We start from the raw sequence: 26115 nt of genomic DNA on the forward strand, positions 1-26115 counted from the left end.
AAGCTTCGGCTGCAGTCTCATTTTCGGCCGAAAACGAAAATGACCTTCAACTCTCAAATTTCAATCTGAAATTATGCAAAAACTTTGAAAACCGTTAATGTTTTGACCAAAAACATAATGACGTTTGACAGTTGATTTTTATAAGGATTGATTAAAGAAAACCGGCATTAAAACACTAAAAATTTAATTATGAATTCTTAGTAGAATATTATTTCCGGTGTATATTGAATTATTGGGAAGTGAAGAAGAAATAAAGGGTGTCCAGTGGGAATTTTTCAACTTCAAAAATGAATACAAATAAATCTAATGATTTTTTATTACTAATGCAAACTGGAGTTTAACAATGCGGATTTAATTTTTTATAGGCAATGTCGTTTAAATGATGCCCGTTTTACTATAGGCACTCTCACAGCCGGACCCTTACATTCGCAACTATGCGAGAGCAAATCGCGCTAATAATTTTCCTGCAACTTCACGGCGGATATTTTCTTGCAAAACCTGAATTATTTAAGGATTGTTTGCTGTAAACTTTTGACTTGAAATATCCCCACAAGAAAAAGTCGCATGGTGTGAGATCTGGTGACCGAGGCGGCTAGGGTATGTCCCTGTACTTGCTGATCATTTATTTGAAAAAAAAAAATAGTCCTCAGTGTCTGCATCGAGGTCCTCTCCGTGTGTGGTGAGACACCTTGCTGAAATAAAGTTCCGTAGTTGTCCGGGATGCAGTTGCAGGTGTGGTATCAGACATTCATCGATCATTCGATAATACAATTTAAATACTTATTGCTCAACTGCGAACGCTCTGTAGGCTCCCGACCAGTGACTCATGGCGTATTTGAAATCCGCATTAGACTCTATTTTGAAACAATTAAACTTAATGAAAACTCTGGTTTTATTTGTATTCAATTTTGAACTTGGAAAATTCTCGCTGGACACCCTTTACAACGTAACCTCACTTCACAACTTCAAAAGAGTGTGACAATACCGCGTCCGTTCAAGTCTGATTGGAACCATGAGTGCACCAGATTCACTCCCGAAGATATCGGAACGGTAAACGTCACCATATTATTCACGTATTTCTGATATTCGGTTTGGCCGAAGCTTCGGTTGGTTTTTGGCCGAAAACGAAAATATGGCCTAATGTCCATTTTTTGGCCGAAAACGAAAACGAATATTCGGTCGGTCACTAATTATTGTAGCTTTATGACTACTGCTACCTATATCAACACTATGAAATCAGAACAAGGAATAAAACCTCATTTATAAAATAAGGATCAAGGGATGATGGAATCAAAGTATTGGCCATGGCTTTTATTAAAAACTAGCGGCCGCCAGCGACTTCGTACGAGTGGGTCCTGTTTTACCCCCTTAGGAGTGGAGTTTTGTAAAATCCGTTCTTAGTGAGCACCTATGTTCTAAAAGGAACCTCCATGCAAAATTTGGGACTCCTAGCACTTGTAGTTTATGAGGTTTCGTGATGAGTAAGTGAGCCAGTCACTGACCTTTTGCTTTCATTGATATAGATTAATTCAAGGAGCGTACTAGAATGCAGCGTACCATCGGTTCTTTCGCTTAATGAATGAGAAAGTCAAACATGTTGTTAAGATGCTAAAAGTTCACTTACTGGGATCACCATCTGTCTCCATCAGCTTCTGAACCAGCTGTTCGAAATGCGTGCCCTGGCTCAATCCGCCTCCGCTAACCACGGTCAAATGGTATAACCAGGAGTCCTTGTCTGCTTTGCTTTCGAATAATAGGTACGTTGGACCCTGCAACAAGATGGGGGGCGAATGAGGCTTTAATGTGGTGGGGGATTGTGTGAAAGAAGGTTGGGCAAGCTTGGATTTGATTTGAAAAGATTTTTGTGTAAAACACCATGTGCCACAGCTATTACTGGTTTTTTGAAAACATGCTTTAAAAAATTATAATATCACATCTCTACATTTAAAATATCACACTGTAATATTAAGAGGAAAGGAAGGAAGGTTTGTGGCTCTTTGTAGGCTTTCTAACATTTCTTCTAGGACTTCGACATGTTTATTAATCACAGTTACCAGGTGCTACATATTTATAACAACAATGTTAACAGCATTGTTGTGCTCCGGCAGTTAGAGGTAAGATAGCCAGTTCCTCCGTGGTTAAGGATTCCGGATTAAGCTCGCTTCCACCTTAGGCCGGATAATCACTTACCATCAGGTGAGATACAGGCCAAGAGCTTCCTCGTTGTGGATAAAAAAGAACTATGAAATTCTCACGAATGTCTTCACACTTATTGTTTAATTAAGGTCCTGTTCAAATAATCGTGCTCAAGTCGCTATTGTTTGAAGGGATATAGTCAACATGCCTACTGGTTTCTACATTCACAACTATTGTCTACCACGCATAATATATGGTTTATTCACTGACCGCAGTTACCTCGTGCTGCGGGCAGATAGCCACAGTAAGGTGGTTGCGTGTGTCATCGTTCTTATTATAATCGTCATACGTGCGTACAAAGGTTTTGTTCTAATAACCGTGCAGAAGATACACTTACTAGATTTTTTGAAGAAGAGTACATGCCTACTAGTGTCCACTTTCACAACTACAGTAACTATAGAACTACCACGCATAATATATGGTTTATTCACTGACCGCAGTTACCTGATGCTGCGGGTAGATAGCCACAGTAAGGTGGTTGCGCGTGTCATCGTTCTTCTCTTCTGAATCCGAGTCTGAAACATGTTCTACGTCTTCCACTCGCGCGTCACGCATGTTGATTTGGCCGGTTGGGTTCTAGAAACAAAGGAAACAGCTCTGATGAGCATGATCGCTGAATACATTACATAAACAAGTTACTTGTAAACAAGTATCACCAAAAACTTTTAGGTTCGTGGAACGAAAATTTTCGCTCACCTCGCGTCGGGATGGGAATCCAGTATCTCATATCTAATCACGTAGGTACTTACTCCTTAGCTTTCGACATAAGAGAAAATCAAGTTTAAGGTAGCACCATCTAACAGACTGTACACACAATCTACATAATTTCGTGGACAGATTCTACAAAATAACGATTTAGCACACTGAAAACCAGCGTTTGACCTTCGTCACCCTGGGCCACGGCATAAGCTGAGTGGGGGGACAGATTATGCCGTACCGACGCGACTGCAGTGGATATCATTATTGTGAGTATGTGGCGCACTGCTTAGTGCGCTCTTGTTTTTCTTTCTTATTATTTCCTATGTGCCACTGTTATGGTAATTGTCTGTATTTGTGTGACGTCCATATTGTAATAAATGTTTCTTTCTCAGTCAGTAGTTTTTACCTGGTCTCCCGGCGACTTGAAGTACAGGAACATCTTGCCGATGAGCACGCACCAGCTCTTCTTGGCGTGGCCGTTCTTGACTTTCGTGAGCCAGCCCTGAATGGTGGGCTTGTTGTCCTCCTTGCTGAGAAGCAGTTTGGTCGCGTTCCGCCTTTGGACGTTCTGGAAAGATGGAAAAAGGAGGTTTAAGTGTTGGCATCAAAGCCAAGTTAATAGAAAACTAAAGAGTGTTTGTTAGGCAAGTTGTGGTTAGGATATTTTATACAGTCTATAGATTTACTTTTCCTCTGTCATCATCATCATCATTTCAGCTATAGGACGTCCACTGCTGAACATAGGCCTCTCCCAATGACTTCCACATCGCACGGTTGGTAGCGGCCTGTATTTCATTTCTGCGGCGTGTATTTCCTCTGTATTCTCTCATAATTTGATGTTCGTCGTTAATTGATATCATCCATTTTTCAAGCACGAGCAAAACAAATTAGGGGTATAGAATCCAGTTAACATGATGGAACATCATAAAAAACTCATAAAACTCATAAATTTTTGCAAATAGGCTTTTAAAAAGCACTTTTACATTCTTATTATTATTGGTTCAATTTTATAGGGTACCTACTAACGAGTTAATAGCATTCAACAAAGTAACTTACTTGTAGCACCCTGATCCAATCCTCCATAGTGGCGATACTATCAGCAGTCAGGTAGTAGGTCCGACTCCCGGTGAAAATCTCAAAGGTAGCCGCGCCTTCGTTCCGGGATATCTTGCACGCCTCGCCAAGCCCGATCTGACCTTGCGGCTTCCTGTTGACCTCTGATTGAGACTTCCAGTAGGATAGCGTGCCGTTTTTGAGGACAAACCTGTAAAAAGTAATGATTTTATATGAGTATTTAATTTCATTTAGGTTTTACAAAAAAGGTAAAGGGGTAAAAATACTAAAAGAAAATTCAAAGTCAAGTTTTTAATAGACCTTTTATTTGTTAACCAGCAGGGGGCTGGGTAACCCTGTTGGTGCTGGAACATCAATCCAAAAAGAGACAAATTATGACAGATGTAACTCCCATTTCCACCTCGTCGTAGCATAAGCAGGATCGTCTATACCAGTCTTTCCTAAAGTGGGCGATAACGCCCCTTTGTGGGCGCTGCAGGCTTAAAGGGGGGCGGTAAGAGACCCAAAAAAAAGGCTTGGGAGGCGTCATCTACTAGGAGGACTCTTAGACACCGACTGAGCTTGACTCTTGACTACAAAAATGGGGGGCGCTAAAAAATAATTTATTCTCAAAGTGGGCAGTAGACTAAATAAGTTTGGGAACCGCTGGTCTATACTGACTTATGTACCAAGATTTTACCAATTTTTTCTAAAGCCTCTAGTTTTCTGTCAACTGCGACTCTCGGATACGACCGCGACTTTCGGATACGACTCCATGATTGCGGGAATGCTCATGTCGTGGTGACACCATGCCGTTTAAACTTACCATCTCTTGCGCCAAGTCTTCAGCTTCCCGCCAAGCTTGGCAAGATGGCCGCTCTTCTCCAACGCGTCGTGTCGTCTCGGCGAGTCAGTGGCGGGCGGCGCGCGGCATAACGACGCAAGCGATGGCGACGCCATACTGTCGCACGACTAGCATAACCTAGGTAACACTTACCATCTCTTCCGCCAAGTCTTCAGCTTCCCGCCAAGCTTGGCAAGATGGCCACTCTTCTCCAACGCGTCGTGTCGTCTTGGCGAGTCACTGGCGGGTGGCGCAGTGACGCCATACTGTCGCACGATTAGTATAGCCTAGGTTACACTTACCATCTCTTCCGCCAAGCTTGGCAAGATGGCCGCTCTTCTCCAACGCGTCGTGGCGTCTTGGCGAGTCAGTGGCGGGTGGCGCAGTGACGCCATACTGTTGCACGATTAGTATAGCCTAGGTTACACTTACCATCTCTTCCGCCAAGCTTGGCAAGATGGCCGCTCTTCTCCAACGCGTCGTGGCGTCTTGGCGAGTCAGTGGCGGGTGGCGCGGTGACGCTATACTGTCGCACTAGTACAGCCGAGGTAACACTTACCATCTCTTCCGCCAAGTCTTCAGCTTCCCGCCAAGCTTGGCAAGATGGCCGCTCTTCTCCAGCGCGTCGTGTCGTCTTGGCGAGTCAGTGGCAGGTGGGGCCCGGCATAACGACGCAAGCGATGGCGACGCCATACTGTCGCACGACTAGTATAGCCTAGGTAACACTCACCATCTCTTCCGCCAAGTCTTCAGCTTCCCGCCAAGCTTGGCAAGATGGCCGCTCTTCTCTAGCGCGTCGTGTCGTCTTGGCGAGTCAGTGGCGGGCGGCGCGCGGCATAACAACGCCAGAGATGGTGACGCCATACTGTCGCACGACTAGTATAGCCTAGGTTACACTCACCATCTCTTCCGCCAAGTCTTCAGCTTCCCGCCAAGCTTGGCAAGATGGCCGCTCTTCTCCAACGCGTTGTGTCGTCTGGCGAGTCAGTGGCGGGCGACGCGCGGTATAACGACGCCAGCGATGGTGACGTCATATTGCTGCGTGATACCGCATAGTCACCCGACCCGTATAGCCTAGGTAACACTTACCATCTCTTCCGCCAAGTCTTCAGTTTCCCGCCAAGCTTGGCAAGATGGCCGCTCTTCTCCAACGCGTCGTGTCGTCTTGGCGAGTCAGTGGCAGGTGGGGCCCGGCATAACGATGCCAGAGATGGTGACGCCATACTGTCACACGAGACTGCGTCAGGTGGGATGGCATAGTCATCAGACATTCCGGACTCGAATGATGTGTCTGGGGAAGAAATATGATGATGAGCACCTGGTATGATGGTGAAGACATAAGTGAATACCAAATTGGGTGTGAATTTAGTAGTGTTATCAAGGTTCAAGTGTCATTTTGTATTTTAATTTGATCGTAATTTTTGGTTACGTGACCTTTAAAAATATTGTAATTTGCATTATTCTAGGTGGTTTATACAAATACATACGAGTACATTTAAGAAAATGTACTCGTATCTGGCATTTGGTAGGGATTTTTAGTAAGAGCTTAAGAGCGTTTACGCCGTTTGGCGCAAAAACAGTACTTTTTCAACTCGTTACAATCATTAACCAGCAATATTACAAATATGTTATAGGCATAAATAGTTAGGCAATTTCGTCGTCTAAATAGTTAATTGAGAAAATATTGCGATTAGTTTAGTATTTAAGAATTCTATCAAGATAAGTCCACACAGGTTTTGTAAATTTCCACTTTAGCGTCAGTTTACAAGCTGAAATTTTTATAAAAATACTGTGAAAACGATTTAACAAACATTTATATCCTATAGCATAGATCCTTGGGCAAATAGTTATCTGAGAAAATTTTTAGATTTAAGCATTTTACAATAAGAAATCACAAATTAAAAGAACGTGAAATACCCAAAAATCAAAGTGATTTTTTCACCAATATTCTTCCTTTATTCAACACAAAAATAGCTTAATATAATAGAAGAATATCTTATCTAAAATATTTACTTTGAAATTTAAAATAATTCATTGTAATTTTTTTTCTATGAGTATTTGAAAACTACTATAAATCGCCGCGCACGAATCGTTCAAATTCAGTCCGCCTCGAGGCGTTCCAGAGTGAGGTCACGTCGCTCGGTGCTCTGCTGACATGTGTCACGCGTACGTTGATCTTTGACAGGTAGCTGGACTTTTATAGTGTATCCGCAAAATCTTGGTGGTAGATTTTGCGATCACGTGGTAATTAAAATATTTTATTGTTATTTTTCATTACAGTCTATTTTTACTACAAATTCTATTTCAGACGTAATCTTCTATAATATAAAAATGAATCGCAAAATGTGTTGGTAAGCGCATAACTCAACAACGCCTGGACCAATTTTACCAATTCTTTTTTTTTAATGTTTGTTGAAGTCCAAGGATGGTTTTTACAGCGAGAAAAGTTTGAATAATTTCCTGGTAAACCCTAAAAAACTCGAAACTTCACCCCTAAGGGTAAAACGGGGTCCACGCGTACGAAGTCGCGGGCGGCCGCTAGTGAAAAATAAAATTAAGTTATTTTTAGCGATGAAACGAAAACGAATGACGAAAATTTGGAACAGCAAGTTATGTATGTATACCTACTAATATTATAGAGGAATAATACTAATAATTTATTTGCCATAAATAGGTGGTTACATAATAGTTAATAGGAATGCTCTGCCAGCAGGGTCCCACCTAGTTGTAGGGGGAACGTACACAACATATTACAGTCGGAAAATCTTTGCGGTAGGTAGCTCGGATTGTAGTTAGTTGGTCAGTGGTCATTTGACGGCCACTTGAATCGTCTCACCCCTAAGCTTTTGGCTACCGCCGGCGCACTAAGCCGGTTGATGCCTAATCTCGGAGGCCCGGCCGCACTGAGTCGCTGACTATACTTTTGCGTCGCGCGTTATATGGTCCTATATGGGGCTCAACTATGGCACAGTGCTGTGTAGTCGTGGAGCATCCTACTGTTGAAAAAAGCGCAACGCATGATATCACTGAGGCACAGGCTGAGGTAATTCGTGAATACCGCATAGTATCCGCAGTCCGTCTATTCCCAGTTGTGGACACTGACTATGTCCCTACTGAGGATAAATGGGAAAAAAATTATTGTCATTAGTGGCGACGTATAACAATCCTACTAATATTATAAATGCGAAAGTTTGGATGTCTGGATGTTTGTTACTCTTTCACTCAAAAACTACTGAACGGATTTTGTTGAAACTTTACAGTATTATTGTTTACAACCCAGATTAACATAATTATAGGTTATAATTTATGATGATATGTGACAAATGAATTTCAATAAATAAATAAGACGTGTCTAAAAAGCGCAATCTATCGTCATTGGTTAAAATCTACAGCGCTGGACAAACTACTGTTTTTGACGTTCGTAAATATTCATGCGGGGGAAGCCGTGAAACGCCATCTATCAACATGATGTCAAACAACAGATTTTACGAACTAAGGAGTAAAACGAGGTCCACGCGTACGAAGTCGCGGGCGGCCGCTAGTTCAAAATAAAATTAATAATATTTGTATTTATCTGGTCTTACTTGACTTTTACTTTACGTATGTCATGCACGATGACATTTGCGTCAATATTTGTGTACGTCCCCACTAGGCATAATTGGGATGTATTTTTCTAATTTGCCATAAATTGTGAGAAAGCCTGTAGCTACAACTGGGAAAGTATGTGTCGCCACTGGTGACAATCGATATTATTTATGCCATTTATCCTCAGTGGCGACAAAGCTAGTGTCGACAACCGAGAATAGACGCCAGTTGCGAGGTGACCATAGGTCCCAAGGGGAAATGTACGTGTACGTGCACCACGAGAGGTGGAAACCAAAAGGTAGAGGCTTGAGGATCTAGGCCCTAGAGTGCTGAAGGGTACGCCTGGCCGTCAGCCAAATTTTACGTCGCACCATAGAGGCAGTTCTCCCTGTATTAGAGGAGTGGGTGCGACGGCATGATCGCCTCACACATAGGGCGACCCAGGTTCTACCGGGCCATGGGTGCTTCGGGCCATTCCTCCAACGTATAGGCCGAGAGCCTGTAGATGGTTGTCAGTTAACACTGCAGTCTTGGCACGTGAGTCACCGCAGCAGACTGACACGCTCCAACAGTGCCCAGCCTAAGCGAACGAGTGGCGGTTGGAAATGACCTCTCCCTACCAATCGGGAAGAGGCGTGAGATAGATAGATAAATTGTTTATTTGTTCTAACACACTTTTTTTAATGCTTTTAACACACACATTATGTATAGTTGCTATTGAAATTCAATTCAATATCGAAATAAAGTTAGTTAGTCAAGAAACACACTAGGTGACACACAGACACACTGGTATTTTGTTACACAGGTTAGTAATAATTTCAACAGTTGCAACATAACAAAAGTGAAAAAACAACATAAGATAAAGATGACTAGCGTTTCAAATAGTTCCCTGCATCAGAGTGATGTGTGCCGCAGCGATGTAAAAAGCAAAGAGCTCAGTATAAACACTACCCTCAAAAGGGCAGAACACTGATTTTCAGCTTTTGCTAGAGAACGCATAAAGCGTACAGGTACGGAATGAACCCGCTCGCTTTCGGAAACAATATCTACATTAGTATAAAATATATTCTTCTGACACAAATAATCTTATGGTATAGTGTGCAGTGGAAAGGGGGAGCGAGAGGCCTCAGCCGACACTCCGGTTTTCCGCCGCCCTGGGCGCAAGAGGACAGCTTATGGTCTCCAACTGTCCCTTCCTAACAGGCCTCGGTCGCTAGACATGGAGGTGTCTGGTGGCGGCTAAGGACGAATGCTACAGGCAACAACCAACGGCGATGTCCCGCGTTCCCTCATATCACTCATATGGATCATGGCAGAAACAGTCAGGTTATTAGTGGGTGTAGGGGCTACCCACCTTTTCTGGTAGGAAGAACCCCACATAACCCACTAGCTGCCCCCGCAGCTGGTGGGTATGAAATGTTATGCATTTTCCGGATAAAAAAAGAATAGTTAACAGGAAAAGTTTATTTTGAATAGAACCGATTTGAAAAAATCTCTCACCATTAAAATTAAAAAGATAAATTTCAGTACCTCCACTCCACTCACAATAGAAATCTTCGCTCTAGTCAGTCTCTTCAGCTTGCCACCCCTCATCACAGCACTGGCTTCATGTCCAACTCTTTCTTAGTCTCCGCTGTACGGCTCTGGAACGGCCTTCCGGCCAAATTACGCAAACCTTCTTCCAAATTTACTTTCAAAAAGGCACTGCGCAAACATTTCAAGGAATGACCTTTTTTTCTCAATTTTCTCGCTATCTCAGACATGAGTGATGTGTACATCTATAATATTATTATGTTTATGTATTTATGTGTATGTCTATTATATTTATTTGTATTATGTTATTTATTTTATGTAATCTTATGTAAGTAGGTTTATTATCAAAAATGTTAATTTTTTGCACCGCCTTACTCTTTCTGCATGACCCGTGGTTGACTGGCAGAGAATGCCATCCGGCATTAAGTCCGCCACAGTGCATTTGTTACTTTATGTGCTGAAGTATAAATAAATAAATAAATAAATAAAATTCAATTTTTTTTCTGCTGAACATAGGCTGTATAAAATATTCTCAAAATAGTAAAAAACCTTTGACAATTTACTATTTGATAAAGAATTTACGTATTTATTATTGATTAGGACTAATGTATACCATGATTTATAATTATGGAGTCGGTGTTGGAAGATTTGAAGACTTTATAGTTTCCTTGAGCTGTCACTTGACAGCCTGGCTAGGGTTGCCAGGCGTCCGGCTTTAGCCGGACATGTTTGGCTTTTTAGGCACTTGTCCGGCCAAATATTGCCTTGTCCGGCCTGTCCGGCTTTTGTTAGGCTTTTTATTTGGTTGCCGCGGTGAAAGTCGAGCCACAGAATCATATGAAGCGCACGCATCGGGATGTTGGGCAACCGATGATGATAGTACTCACTCATGAGCTGACACTAATTGCACCCCCCCCCCCCCCCGTCACATGTCCGGCTTTTAGGGTAAAATGTCCGGCCAAATGAAGCACAAAGTCCGGCTTTTGTGATTTTGGACCTGGCAACCCTAAGCCTGGCACACTTTTACGATGGTGGATCAAAGTATTTTGGTTTGACTATAGAGCGTGAAAACACGCACACAGTCACAATTATTTTAGTGTGAATAAAAATAGCATCGAAAATACCTAAACTTGACATGCCACGCTAGACGTAAACGCTCTTAACGTAGTTTGGGTAAAGAGGGGAACTAAAATCAATTTGTTCTGTTTACTTGAGTTTAATCTAGGAGAGGGAAGAATTATATTGTGACACTTATGAAGAATCGTTTGCAACTGTAAGGTCAATGTACTAACCTCTAGTTTTGATTTGTTTACTCGGCGATCCACTGCTAGACCTCTTAGCCGGACTTAAACTGGAACTTGTTTTGACGCTTTTCGACGGACTGCTCGCACTCAAACTGGTGTCAGACGAACTGCACTGGCCGTTAGCACTGTTGGTCAGTACTATAGGACGGCTGGAAGTCTGCTGTATGGGATAAATATACAAAATGACACTTACCTCTAGTTTTGCTTTGTTTACTCGGCGATCCACTGCTAGACCTTTTCGCCGGACTCAAACTAGAGCTTGTTTTGACACTTTTCGACGGACTGCTCGCACTCAAACTGGTGTCAGACGAACTGCACTGGCCGTTAGCACTGTTGGTCAGTACTAGAGAATGGCTGGAAGTCTGCTGTATGAGTTAAATATATAAAAACACTTACCTCTAGTTTTGCTCTGTTTACTCGGCGATCCACTGCTAGACCTCTTAGCCGGACTTAAACTGGAACTTGTTTTGACGCTTTTCGACGGACTGCTCGCACTCAAACTGGTGTCAGACGAACTGCACTGGCCGTTAGCACTGTTGGTCAGTACTAGAGAATGGCTGGAAGCCTGCTGTATAGAGAAAATATACAAAAATGACACTTACCTCTAGTTTTACTTTGTTTACTCGGCGATCCACTGCTAGACCTTTTCGCCGGACTCAAACTAGAGCTGGTTTTGACACTTTTCGACGGACTACTCGCACTCAAACTGGTGTCAGACGAACTGCACTGGCCGTTAGCACTGTTGGTCAGTACTAGAGTATGGCTGGAAGCCTGCTGTATAGAGAATATATACAAAAATTACACTTACCTCTAGTCTTGCTTTGTTTACTCGGCGATCCACTGCTAGACCTTTTCGCTGGACTCAAACTAGAGCTGGTTTTGACGCTTTTCGACGGACTGCTCGCACTCAAACTGGTGTCCGACGAACTGCACTGGCCGTTAGCACTGTTGGTCAGTACTAGAGGATGACTGAAAGTCTGCTGTATGGGATAAATATACAAAATGACACTTACCTCTAGTTTTGCTTTGTTTACTCGGCGATCCACTGCTAGACCTTTTCGCTGGACTCAAACTGGAACTTGTTTTGACGCTTTTCGACGGACTGCTCGCACTCAAACTGGTGTCCGACGAACTGCACTGTCCGTTAGCACTGTTGGTCAGTACTATAGGACGGCTGGAAGTCTGCTGTATGGGATAAATATACAAAATCGCACTTACCTCTAGTTTTGCTATGTTTACTCGGCGATCCACTGCTAGACCTCTTCGCTGGGCTCAAACTGGAGCTTGTTTTGACGCTTTTCGACGGACTGCTCGCACTCAAACTGGTGTCAGACGAACTGCACTGGCCGTTAGCACTGTTGGTCAGTACTAGAGGATGGCTGGAAGTCTGCTGTATGAGGTAATTATATAAAAACACTTACCTCTAGTTTTACTTTGTTTACTCGGCGATCCACTGCTAGACCTTTTCGCTGGACTCAAACTAGAGCTGGTTTTGACACTTTTCGACGGACTGCTCGCACTCAAACTGGTGTCAGACGAACTGCACTGGCCGTTAGCACTGTTGGTCAGTACTAGAGAATGGCTGGAAGCCTGCTGTATAGAGAAAATATACAAAAATGACACTTACCTCTAGTTTTACTTTGTTTACTTGGCGATCCACTGCTAGACCTTTTCGCTGGACTCAAACTGGAACTTGTTTTGACGCTTTTCGACGGACTGCTTGCACTCAAACTGGTGTCCGACGAACTGCACTGGCCGTTAGCACTGTTGGTCAGTACTAGAGGATGGCTCGACGTTTGTTGTATGGAGGCTGGCAATACGCTTGTGAGATTCACGTTGTTGATAGGCATGTTCATTTGGCTTGATGTTTGCGCACCTGGGGTGATGTTAGTTGTTAGTTACATGAGTAAAACACGGTTACTGATTCGGACAGTATTGAATGATCGATTATTATTTGTTTAAATAAGAATTGAGGTGAGTAAATTGGTGATTCTAAGAGATTTAAAGTTAAATGCGGCGACTGATACTGTCTTAGATATCAGATAGTAATGATTAAGTTATTTTTTTTACATCAAACGACATCACATAATTATTTATTTGACCAAAAACATTCAAAAACAAATACAAACAACGAATGAATATAGTTACATTTATATTGAACTTACCAAATTGATGGTGTGGGGTGTTATGTACAGTGACGCCCATTGACTCCTCGCCATCCGACGAATCGTCTGATGAATCGCCCGTGAAGGGCATTGACCTTATCTGACTAGCGCGCTAGAACAAAAGATAGTATGTATTTAAATCGTAGTTCAAGTTAAGTATCAACTTGCTGCTAATACTAGGCTTGTCGCTCCGGCACAATTGAAAAGAAGCACACCTACTCTTCCCATGCATGTGATTTAAAGGCGACTAAGGGACAAAAAATAGAACATCAGGACTCCCAAACCCGTTTAGCCTTAACGTCTGGTAAATTATGGTTTGTGATCCTGCCTGCACAATAGACTAAATGACCAGATTATGATAAATATCCATACTACAGTAATGGTTCAGCCACTACCTGATTGAGTGTTAAAGCCTGGTCCGTGAGCACGTAGAATTTTGTCTAATGACCCCAAGCTACCCATCCTTATCGCTCGCGCGTAATTATATTGCTGTTCCGACTGTGCGACGCGCGCCCGCAGTGAGTGTGCGACCGCGTAGCTTGGGGTCATTGGACAAAATTCTACGTGTTCACGGACCAGGCTTTAGTCAACTTACTTTTTTGACAGTCACATATACAGGGACAGATTTATGGCGTAGGTAGATGATGGACTCAACGATAATAATAGAAGATTTGAATAGAAAAGTTATATTAGCACCTTATTAAATCTATGTAAAGTTCAAAGTATGTATGTGGTCGTGATCCTCATAAGTGAGAGACCAAGGAAGAAGAAGAAAGTTCAAAATACGATGACATTAGTTCACTCACCCCTTTAACAGTGGCGTATACAGGGACGGATATGTCCTGGTAGCTTGTTGACTCGTGCATGGGCCGCGGGCACGGCGGCGGGCTTAGCTCGCCTTCCACCGATTGTTGGAGGCCATCGTCTGCAACCTGGGAACAAAAATTCAATCACTATAATTTTCTATCTTATGTGAAACAAACGTTCTATGTATTTGACACTACACAGCAACAAGTTGACCTTGTAAATGTCATAAAAAGCGCGAGGACACTGGAAATATTCCCAAACCTTGTTACCTCCGCTGCGGCGTGAGGTAGCCCGAGGTCTTTGTCTAGCATTAGACATATTTCTATTGAAAAGAGAAAATTTGAATTTTATAGACAAGCAGAAAGAGCAGCTATTTCTTAGGTGACTTCTTGTAGTGCTAGTAACAATTGACGATCTGATGTTTTAGTCTCCCACCTATGCAGTGGCTAAGATGGACGAGCAAGTGTGCACTTTACTGCCAAGAAGAAAGTGCTGCTTATCCTTATGCAATATCATCGGTTGCTAGAAACAAACGACGATCCTGTGGCATCAGTTAGGAGGATGGAGGATACCTGTTCTTCTCTCACTAGAAAAAATTGACGATGCTATGGAATTGGTTGATGGAGTTTGCGGCGGCATTTTGAGCGAGCAAGTTTGCACTCTATGGCCAAGCAGAAAGAACATCTATTTCTTTAGTGACTTCTTCTGTTGCTAGTAACAATTGACGATTCTGCGGCGTTGGAGCATGCGGCGGCATTTTGAACGGGCGATTTTGCCCTTTATTACTGTGCACGACGGACGGCCTCCGAATAGAAAACATAATGTAAAATCTTTGTAAATAGTTAAATTTCGATATTTTCGTAATACAGTCCACTTTCTCTTATGGTTTGTTCGTAATTGTTAACGTATCAGGTCTCTAAGTAGTAAATAGTAATTAGTAGGCACATGGATGATGATTGAGGTGTATAATTAATAGTTTATTTTAGAAAACAGTTGAAATGTATAGTCTAATAGCCATTTGTTTTATGTATAACAATTAAACGTGTAATTTCATATTGTTATGTATAAGTGATCGTATTCGTAATATGTACATAAGAAAGTTAATTATGTATAGTTTCTAATAGTAATTTACCTTTAAGTATTAATAGTCGTAATTAGCCATAAAGGCAATTAGTGTATAATAGTGTGGCCAAATGAGCCCAATTTCGTGTAAGGATTCATAATTTGTAGTTAACCTTGTACCTGTGTACCTTTATTTACCTGTCTAAAGTTAAGAAATAGTTTATCTCAATCTAAATAAATACAGTTCTGCGTTTTCTCCTCAACAAGCAACAACACCAAGCTATCTCCACTGCTCCGAGGAACCGGTCACAGACTCAACCCAGAGTTTTCATTTCTGCGCTCCTCGCCCCCTTCGTCTCGCTCTCCCGCTCGCGCTGCACCCCGCATCGCGCCGTGCCGGCGTACGGATTTGAGGGTCCGCACGGTTGCAACCCAATACCGTCCGGCACAATTACCAAGGAAAAAGAGCAGCTACCTACGGTGCTGGTTGATTTATACCTGGTACCTTAGGAGCGAGCCAATTTGCACTTTATCTTCAAGCAGAAAGGGCTGTAGCAGCACCGTAGGTACCTGGTAGATCTTGGCCTCCCAGCTGGGGAAGCGGTGCAGCGGCGGCGTGGGCGGGCGCGGCTGCTCGGAGGCCGAGCTGTCCCCGGTGGAGGAGCCTCCTCGACTGTTGCCTTGCACCACCACGTTCACCGCCCCTTGCCAGGCGGGCGTGCGTTCTGTGGACACATAACATGATAGTAATACAGTTCTTACCCATGTAGTTATACAGGGTGGAATTTTGTAATGCCACCTTAAGGGAAAGTACTCATAATACTGTAGATAGAAAATTTTACTCAAAGAAAATAAAATTTTTATATTTTTGAAAAGAAAGGACTGCATTCAAAGATTTTCGAAAATTCGCTTGCTACTCCCGAGAAACGAAACGACTAAAATCTGTTAAAAATTACACTCTGTATTTTTAACGCATGGATCGTTAGGGTTCATTATAAGGATGAAATCTCTCAAACAAACTTGATAAATCAAATGAAAGGAAAACCATGAAATCTTAAATTATTTTATTTACGTAGAAAAAATAGTATGGTACTCGTACTTAGTGAATGTTCGAATATTTTCGGGAAATCGTTGAATGCAGTAACACTAAACAAAAAAATAGACTGTCAGGTCGATGTAGTAATTTTATGATATACGGATGTTGTGGCCAGTAGGCCTAAGATGCGCGCCGCAATAAGCGGATATGACGCCATTTTATCGATTTTGCCCACACATTTTGACGTCGATAAAAGTTATCACGGCGCGCATCTTAGGCCTACAGATCTTACAATTGATCACTTCATAGTTCATAAGCAAGGTTTCATGCTAAAGATGACATCAGGAATTAGAAATTGTTTGAAACAGATTTTGTATGTTTCAAAACTTACCTCTGCTTGGCGTGTATATCTCTGCATAGTCATGGGTTGTGTCGCCGTCTGTAGATGTATTCGGCGTCGTTGGAAGCACGACTAAGTTTTCTACTGCCGTCTGAAGAAAAGAAGAATAACTAAATTAGCTATAGGTCCTAGGTAGTATTGGGTATAAGCTCGAAACATTGCCATTTTGTATAGTCAGACAAACGACTCTTTCACTGACTATCCTTCTGACATTTTGGCGCCTGACTTACGAGCGAAATGAATTACGTATAGTTTACATAGTTCCATAATAAAACCTGTTGGTACCCAGCTTTTATTGAGCAGCATAAAGTCAATGTGCACATTACATGAATTACGAGAAAATCTTAGTCCCAAAATCCACAAAGTAGTGCAAACTATTCATTAATTACACTGGTCAACACATGGTTTTTTTCCTTTAATTTTTTTTCTGTTATTGGGTATTTCTATGGCCCTGATTATGAAAATAATACTGGGAGATCGCCAACAGCTTTACTTTTTAAAATATAGAGTTTTATTATTTTGACAAAAAAATACGAAAAATTAATACATTGTGCTAATAAAATTTCTATTGAACACTTGCAAATGATCTTTTGTATGATTTCCTTGAATAGGCAAGTTTGAGTAGATCTCGTTGCAAACTCCAGCAATGGTCTGCCATTCATATATGAGCACCACGCCCCTGATAACCTTCTCCCATTGTCAGAAAATTCCAATGAAAACTTTTATCCTGCTCCTCACTAAAATCACCCACATTTTGTGGAAATCGGTGTTAATGCGAGTACATGAAGTGTATTTTTATGCCCATGTTGCACCCTAGCTCTTGCAAGTTGGATAGCATGCTCTCAACAATCTCTTTTTGCTTAGGAAATTACTTATAACCAAAAAAAATCATTTTAAGCTTAGGACTGGACTTCACTCATTGATTTCTTAAAATTACGATCATTCACCAGTTGCCTAATGTGAGTCCCTTCAAAAATTACCAGCTTTTAAGTTTTCTGTGCTTGATCCTGAAAAACTGCGTGAAAGAAAATTAAAACATTCGTCACTTTTGTCAAGCGCCTTCACAAACTGTTTCAACTTTTCAAGATGCCGAGCTTAATATAAAGTGGTGGAAGTACTGTGATACGGTCTTGGCTGACTAAAGGCACGTTTATAAAACTGTTTGTATCAACTTTAGCTGAAGAGCTAAAAGTTGTGTGTGCGGGAAGCCGCACTGGTCAAATTTTTTATAACCAATGCTATTGTTTGTTACGACTATTCCAGAGACACATGGAACGAGAATTTTGTGTAGCCCCCTTGTTGGCCTAAAAGATGTTACCTATTCTCAGAACACAAATGACCCATTTGTGGTCTTGATTACTTAATTTCAAATATTTATATGAAAGTGTCGATGTTACGCAGTTTTCATCAAGTCCGATAGAGGTTTTCGATGTTTTTCAAATATTATATTTACCACAAACATAGCAGAGGCCATCTGGATTAAGTACACAACATCTTCATAACGAAGCAATATCGAAAACACCAACAAAATATATTTTTTTGTCCAATTAAATCAAAAATCTAAGTAAAAATATTAAATGAGGGTAGAGAGCTATAACTTAAAAACAAAAGCTGTTAGAGAAAAACTGTTGCCATATTTAAAAAATATGCGTCAATTTGAGATAGAAACAGAAAAAAAATCACAGGAAACAAACAATTTTATTTTTTTTGTTGACCAGTGTTATGATACCTAGTCTATGCAGATTAATATAATTTAACTAGGCCCCGCCCCGGCTTCGCACAGGTGCTAAGTATACATATAAACCTTCCTCTTGAATCACTCTTATTTAAAAAAACCGCATCAAAATCCGTTGCGTAGTTTTAAAGATCTAAGTATACATATTCATATTCATTTTATTCACTTCACATAGGGACAGACAGCGGAAAGCGACTTTGTTTTATTATACCATGTAGTGAAACAAATTAACAAGGTTCTCATTTGTCTAAATAGGCCAAAAGAACGCATCTTTAAACACTTACAATCATAATAAAACTTATCGTTTCCCATGTTTATATCTCATGGGGCATTTATTTCCCAAAAGCTGCGCGTGTCAGCGAGTCAAACGGCTCAAGGGTCATCCAAAAATTACGTCACGCTCTCAAAAGAGGGGGGAGGACACGGAAATATGTCTGCAGACGACGTGCCAAGGGGGTGGAGGTATTGGAACAAATTTTAAATATTACGCGATCAACATCTTTGGGGTCTATTACAATCATGTACTTTATAGAACAGTACGTAATTTAAAATACCTTTGTTTCTAGATATCTAGTCTAAATAGATTAGTAACTCGATACATGTAGACCTAATGCAAAAATTAAACTTTATTGCTGAATATGTATAATAGAAAATATCAAATGTTTATTTCCTGCACAAATACACATAGGGAATGCAGCATGGAAGTAAGCATCTTCTTGTATCTTAGAACAAGAGAGAAACTCAGCTGCAAGATGTTAAAATCAAAATGATGTTTCCAGTGTTTTACTAAATACAGCGTTATCTCTACAAACTTACCGCTAAATCATCGGCCAGTAGACTGGCAGTGGTCCTCTCATCCATAGTTCTATTCATGGTGTTCAAGGCCGTCTGGTTGGCAGTGCTGACGGTGGTGGCTAGGTTGGTAGTACCGATGGAAAGGTTCCGCCTGTGCCTCACTGGCGTACTGTAGTGGGGCTCCGATGAGTTGATTGGAAGCTGGCAAAGAGGAGGTAAGTTAAAAGCTGATCCGTCACTGTAGACACGAATAATGCCGTCTATTATGAGAAGTCTCTTTCGAAAACTTTAATAAGTGAAAGTTACATTAACCCCTGTCATTTTAACAAAATTGTCTTGCAACAACTCAATCAACATAATGGAAATGTTACCTAAAGTATTTAATATTAATAAGATCTGGTGTATACCATCTATTTGTTAAAGTTAAACAAACAACCAACTCTAGTCTAAGAAGAAAAATTCAAAATGTAGGAGGTAATACAGGGCAGAAAGGCTAGTGGTTACATGGATTGTTTATTAAAAATATTATGTTTCTGTAGGAGTTTTAAGACAAATTAAAGGCATTCGTGATGGCGTGCACTCTACTGGTTAAGTGTGTTTAATGTTAGAGATACATATTTTCCTATTTAAAGCTTAGGAAGAGTTTCAAATTAATATTAACAATTAACTTGTGCTCCAAAAGAAAAATATAAAACACATAAATCAAGTCATTATAAAAAATACAAAACCAAAGAACTAGATTTGAATAAGTTTAAAATAGGGTAAACTGCCAGTCATTGGACACTTAAAGGAGTTATTGGACAGTTATTTATTGAATTAAAAATAGGATTTCTATTTCAACAACTAAGAGATTCCGACTGATGGAGTTAAAAGGGTGTTAAGTTGTAATTTGCATTTGAAGGAATAAGTATTCATTCATTTTATGGACATTCAAAGGGCGTTTTGTCCAATGATTGGCAGCGCCCAATAACTGTCGGTTTACCCTGCTACCAAATAGGCTGTGAAAAACTAAAAAATTCGTAATAATAAGTGATTTTCCTTTAGAGCTGGCAGCAGAATCGAAAAGTTATCATTTATACTTTGAAAACTTTTACAGTGCTTTTAAATGCTTTAACCATATGACTTTTTTTACAAAGATTTTTACATTTGCTGTCCGCTCTTGCAACACATAGATTAACAGAAACAAGGTTAGCAAAAGAATTTAACACAGGAACATTACGCCTAAGGACATCTAGGCTACCTGGGGCCCTTCGAGGCTCTCTGAACGCCTGCGATTTGATGCCAAGAGGCTCGCTGTGGATCGGGGCGAGCCCTCCTCAGTCCTCACTTCGAGGGATAGGCTCGCTCGAGTTGGCAGAAACTGAGGAGTTAATTTCTGTTATAGGGACTTATCTAATTAGAAGCAAGTTATATAATATGTTATTGATGTACAGTCAACAGCACATCAGGCTATACATTTTTTTTACAAAATAGCATTTATTATGATTAAATAAGACGCCACAGTGTTAATGTTGATGTGCCGTCGTCTATACTAGGCATTTTATTGTTGTAATATTAGTTATTTTTAATATTAATTTTTAATTAAGATGATTAAGGGCTGATTTTTCAATCGTCAGATATCTTTAAACTAAAGAATAAACATGTCATTTTGACTTATTTCCCATACAGAAACTGTCAATGTGCCAAACTTATTCTTCGGATAAAAGTTATCCGATGATTGAAAAATCAGCCCTTAAGGGTTGACTATTTAATGGAGCAATAGTAGCCATACTAGTCATCACCAGTTAACTTTATTAGTTAAATGTCTGATGAACTCTACTTTTAGTAGGTTGTATTATTATTTAACTGATTACATTTAATATGTTTAATTCAATACTAAGTAATAAAGGACATCATCCACGTTTCATATATTTTTGGTCCAAAATCAAAAGTGCCGGCCAACAAAAAAAAGTGCTGTATTCTGACAGAATACGTCTGCCTTAGCATTTGTTACTATGGCACCAAAGCCGTAGCTCCACTGTGCGCCGAGTATTTGAGATCTAAAAGTCATCGACTATTCATACATTTTTTGTTCAAAATCAAAAGTGTCGGCCAATAAAAAAAAAGTGCTGTATTCTGACAGAATACGTCCGCCTTAGCATTTGTTACTATGGCACCAAAGCTGTAGCACCACTATGCGTCGAGTATTTGAGATCTAAAATTCATCGACGATTCATACATTTTTTGTTCGAAATCAAAATTGTCGGCCAATAAAAAAAAGTGCTGTCTTCTGACAGAATACGTCCGCCTTAGCATTTGTTACTATGGCACCAAAGCTGTAGCACCACTGTGCGTCGAGTATTTGAGATCTAAAATTCATCGACGATTCATACATTTTTTGTTCAAAATAAAAAATGTCGGCCAATAAAAAAAAAGTGCTGTATTCTGACAGAATACGTCCGCCTTAGCATTTGTTACTATGACACCAAAGCTTTAGCACCACTGTGCGTCGAAGTATTTGAGATCAAAGTCAGTCGTTTCATATATTTTTAGAACTCAAATACTACGATGCACAGTGGTGCTACAGCTTTGGTGCCATAGTAATAAATGCTAAGGCGGACGTATTCTATCAGAATACAGCACTTTTATTTTTTGGCCGGCACTTTTGATTTTGGACCAAAATGGATGATGTCCTTTCATTTAATCTTCATTTTCATTAGTCTTTGTGTACAATAGTAATTATAATAGAGATGGTTATTACTTACAGCACAATTCCTGCTTCCCTGAGCTGCTATGTGGTTCCTTAACAGTTCTAATTGCTGGTTGCAGCGGTCGTTCTGTTCCCGGAGGAGCTGGTTCTGCTGCTCCAACTCCCGGAGTTTGTTCGTCACCCACTCTTTGATTCGGGCCGCTTTCGCTTCTACCTGCTTCGCGTCTTGGAGTCTTAGTTGTTTCTGGAATACATTTTTAAAATTTTAAAAACAGAGAAAAGTAGTGTCCATATTTTAGCAATTCTTTAAGTAATATTTATTACAACGTGCGATATACAAAAGGAAAAGTATTATGGATTGAAGCTAGTTGATTAAGGCAAGCATATTATGATTCCAATAAAATCCAACTAAAAATACTTTTTTGAATGGATTATCACAAGAATAGGCATGTCTTAAAATCAAAAACTACATAATAAGATGTTACAAATACCCAATTAAGTAAGTACAGCTAAACAATAGTTTTTATTCACAAATTACCTTCATTTTGAGTTAAATAGACGCTTTACTTTCTAACAAAATTAATCCACATATTTTTGATCATATCTATCAGAAAGAGTTGTAGATAAGTAAATTGTTCTGCATATTTGCATTTCGCATCGATTTTTTTGCCATATTCAGTCAGAAATCATTTAATTTTACAAAAAACATCTTCAAAAACATTGATCGTAATCGCACGTCACAACAAAAGTTTGACAGTAGTAGTGACGTCTATCAAACTCCGGAAGTGACGTCCTAAAAGTAATACGTTCATATTATCTAAATTTTATTTAAAAAAATATCTCTACGATTATTTTAAAACCAAAGCATTAAGTTGCATTAAAACAAAATTAAAAATATGCCTTAAATCAAGCGGACTAGTTATGTCACATTAATCAAGTATGCTACCTTATTACAAACCTGTTCTTCAATCTGGCCCTCTAGCCGCGAGATGGCCCTAGGCGCGCCCTCAGCGCCCGCTGGCCACTCACACAGCCGTTGCTCCATGGCGCGGACCTGAAACAATCAACAAACACTATTAAGTAACGGACAAAGACCTTTTTTATGAAAATTAAATTAAACCATATTATACATATTTCTTAAAAAAAGTACATTCTCAGTCTCTTTCAAAACTGTTTTTGTTTGCACATTTTAAAGGCTGACTGCAACCAAACCGCAGTATTATGAAACAAGAAGGCAAATACAAACCGCAAGGCTTGCCGACTTACTGGTTGCAATACTTCTGTCCATGAGTGACAAATATCAAAGCTAAGCTAACCGCATGTTGCTACAACACGTATCGCGTTGCAGGATTAGATTCGACACCACTAACTATTAACTGTCGAAGAATATTATTTAAAGCTGTTTAGAAATAAAATTCAACCATCTAAACTAATCAAAATATGAATCTCGATTAAACTCGTAGAATACTAATATACCTACATATTTAAGTTTGTTTGCTTGGTCTAAAAAATAATCAAATTGTAACTAAACTTAGAATTAAATTTAATGTAGTTTTCGAGGTAGTGTCAGTTTATTAGTAACCGCAGGTGCACAAATCTGACCAATTATGCACTTCGTCAATTCAATTTATTAATCCACAGTATTCCACAGTAATCAATACAGCCCAAAGTACCACGTCGGCAACGCAAACAATTTGAAATATCGTGCTTTCAATTTGATCGGGGTATAGGGATTGGCTCTAGGCAATCGGGCACGTTGCATGAGGGGCTTAACTAGCAATATTTGTAATTGAAACAAGCAGTGATTCGCCCCATGCGGATTATGTCCACCCTTGGTTGGTCCACACACCATACAGAAGCACTGGACTTTAGGAATGACACGGCCATAACTTTTTTAATATTGTTCATTAGCTGTCTGTAAGGCATATTATTATGCCTAAAGCAAATTACTTTTCTTTGAGCACGTCTTTGTATAATAGTGAGAAAGTTATTAACACCTGCTTCAATGCTGTTATGAAATTTTACCACAAATGAACTCATGGAATTTTATTTCACAACGATACGTTGCATTATTAAAGGACATCATCCACGTTTCATATATTTTTGGTCCAAAATCAAAAGTGCCGGCCAACAAAAAAAAGTGCTGTATTCTGACAGAATACGTCTGCCTTAGCATTTGTTACTATGGCACCAAAGCCGTAGCTCCATTGTGCGTCGAGTATTTGAGATCTAAAAGTCATCGACTATTCATACATTTTTTGTTCAAAATCAAAAGGGTCGGCCAATTAAAAAAAAAGTGCTGTATTCTGACAGAATACGTCCGCCTTAGCATTTGTTACTATGGCACCAAAGCTGTAGCACCACTGTGCGTCGAGTATTTGAGATCTAAAATTCATCGACGATTCATACATTTTTTGTTCAAAATCAAAAGTGTCGGCCAATAAAAAAAAGTGCTGTCTTCTGACAGAATACGTCCGCCTTAGCATTTGTTACTATGGCACCAAAGCTGTAGCACCACTGTGCGTCGAGTATTTGAGATCTAAAATTCATCGACGATTCATACATTTTTTGTTCAAAATCAAAAATGTCGGCCAATTAAAAAAAACGTGCTGTATTCTGACAGAATACGTCCGCCTTAGCATTTGTTACTATGACACCAAAGCTGTAGCACCACTGTGCGTCGTAGTATTTGAGATCAAAGTCAGTCGTTTCATATATTTTTAGAGCTCAAATACTACGATGCACAGTGGTGCTACAGCTTTGGTGCCATAGTAATAAATACTAAGGCGGACGTATTCTATCAGAATACAGCACTTTTATTTTTTGGCCGGCACTTTTGATTTTGGACCAAAATGGATGATGTCCTTTGAATCCAATATACACTGACTTGATTATGTAGGAGCATTATTAAATTTTTATAGGGGTATTGAAGGTATTAATGGTGTAATTTAATTCATCAAATAAAATAAGTGATATTAAACATTATAGATTGTCATAGTATACGATTATACAACAGCATTCCGTTGGCTTCACGTCTCAGAATTTGGAGGGTGAATCATCGACGCTAGCTCAGTTTACAGGCTATAATCCTCATCACACACAGACATGGTTTCCGGGGCATTAAACACAAGTTACTTTACTACCTCAGTTCACTGACCGATTTCACCTTATTTGGAAATCTAGTCACTGTCCCAGACGCTTCGCTACTATATTCGTACTTAAACATTTATCTCAGCTTATAAAGTGTTTACAGTCAATAATTTGAAGCGCTTTATCTATCCGTCAAATTAAAAGCAATTCGAATTCATGTGTGGTTTAACTAAACCCTTTGACCAATTCTTAAACAACATTATGCCCCTATACTTATCAGCTGTTAAAAGGTTTCGGCTTTGTAAATTTACGCAATTCACGATTATTTGAGGTTTTAGACGCTACACGAAACGTAAGTTGCTAATACTCGTCATGCATTATAGCGATACACCATTTTTATCTATTATAATAACCGTTTCGGAACAAAGAAAGGTAAAGCAATGGGCAAAGGATCTATCCAGGAATAGCACGCATTAATCACAAAAGCCGTAATTTGCTTGACTCACGACACGAGGGGACGGGAGCGGAGCTTCTAAATCGGGTAACACTTAGACGGGCGAGGAAAAATAAGCAATAGTTAGCACTTGCTGAGGGAGCAGCTAAAAAACAAGAGACATGCTACAGTGGTCCAGTAGGTACATTGAGACTTTTTGTTCATACTGTGGTTGCATACCACAGTATGAATTTCAAATAAATAAATAAATTCCTTATTGACATAAAGTGTTACACTAAAATATACAACACAATAATGGATTACAACAATCTAGATAAGTAGGTACACAAACAGTGATAGTGATTCAAAAACATTAAAAAACTAATATTTGTTTCAAACACCACAAAAAGAACCAAGTAAAAATTTCAATTAAAAATTTTCGTTTGTTATACCTAGGTACGCATAAGTAGTAAATTCAAATCAAAATAAATTAACTTCGTCCTTTAATCCCTACCGTTCATAGTTTAAGCTTTCTTTCATTTAGCACTGATAGATTATAATAAGAAACAATAAATTGACTATGAAACCGACATGAAAGCGCCGGTCATGAAATGACTAGCGCATGTTGCGGTCAAGTGTAATAGCGCGTGCGAGTTAACTCGACTCGGTTCATTACCAAGCGCTGTCTA

General features: G+C 40.0%; 1 protein-coding gene across 1 annotated transcript in view; it reads right to left on the bottom strand.

Moving 5' to 3' along the window:
* The window catches only part of LOC135078176 (uncharacterized protein CG43867-like), a 409623-nt gene that overhangs the window by 19012 nt on the left and 364496 nt on the right, over positions 1-26115 (bottom strand). Inside the window, exons 6-19 of the mRNA XM_063972763.1 lie at positions 22862-22957; positions 21959-22147; positions 20455-20574; positions 19236-19415; positions 16676-16775; positions 15819-15973; positions 14186-14311; positions 13380-13491; positions 12842-13090; positions 5882-6083; positions 3952-4159; positions 3302-3463; positions 2632-2772; positions 1625-1769 (exon numbers count right to left, since the gene is read on the bottom strand). Of these exons, the coding sequence (XP_063828833.1) occupies positions 1625-1769; positions 2632-2772; positions 3302-3463; positions 3952-4159; positions 5882-6083; positions 12842-13090; positions 13380-13491; positions 14186-14311; positions 15819-15973; positions 16676-16775; positions 19236-19415; positions 20455-20574; positions 21959-22147; positions 22862-22957 (2185 nt within the window). The remainder of the gene's footprint in view (positions 1-1624; positions 1770-2631; positions 2773-3301; positions 3464-3951; positions 4160-5881; positions 6084-12841; positions 13091-13379; positions 13492-14185; positions 14312-15818; positions 15974-16675; positions 16776-19235; positions 19416-20454; positions 20575-21958; positions 22148-22861; positions 22958-26115) is intronic.

Source organism: Ostrinia nubilalis, chromosome 14 (assembly GCF_963855985.1).
Source record: "Ostrinia nubilalis chromosome 14, ilOstNubi1.1, whole genome shotgun sequence".
NCBI lineage: Eukaryota > Metazoa > Arthropoda > Insecta > Lepidoptera > Crambidae > Ostrinia > Ostrinia nubilalis.